At 44.8% G+C, this 268-nt stretch overlaps 1 protein-coding gene across 1 annotated transcript in view; it reads left to right on the top strand.

The window, feature by feature from the left end:
• VPS13C (vacuolar protein sorting 13 homolog C) overlaps positions 1–268 on the top strand; it is a 220119-nt gene that overhangs the window by 157294 nt on the left and 62557 nt on the right. Inside the window, exon 61 of the mRNA XM_019504366.1 lies at positions 17–206. Coding sequence (XP_019359911.1) covers positions 17–206 — 190 coding nt within the window. The remainder of the gene's footprint in view (positions 1–16; positions 207–268) is intronic.

The raw sequence follows: 268 nt of genomic DNA, 5'->3' as shown, positions 1-268 counted from the left end.
GGAGCAATGAAGTGAGATGCATGTTGCAGTGTCCATCTACTGAAGTAAACTTCTTGCCTCTCATAGTCAACACAACTGCAGTACCTGACCAACTAAACTTTATTGCAACGGATGGGGAGGACTGGGATCCAGCTTATATTATCCACCTTCATCCAACGCTCACTGTGAAGAATCTTCTACCGTACTCCCTGCGGTATTTACTTGAGGTATTGTGTTTAATTGTGTATTTTTAAAATAAGGGACTATCTGGGGGAGGGGCTGGGGGGGA

The sequence above is a fragment of the Gavialis gangeticus genome, unplaced genomic scaffold (assembly GCF_001723915.1).
Source record: "Gavialis gangeticus isolate Ggan-Ray unplaced genomic scaffold, GavGan_comp1, whole genome shotgun sequence".
In the NCBI taxonomy this organism is placed as follows: domain Eukaryota; kingdom Metazoa; phylum Chordata; order Crocodylia; family Gavialidae; genus Gavialis; species Gavialis gangeticus.
The sequence above is the reverse complement of the archived record's forward strand: the minus strand, read 5'-3'. Positions and strand labels throughout refer to the sequence as shown.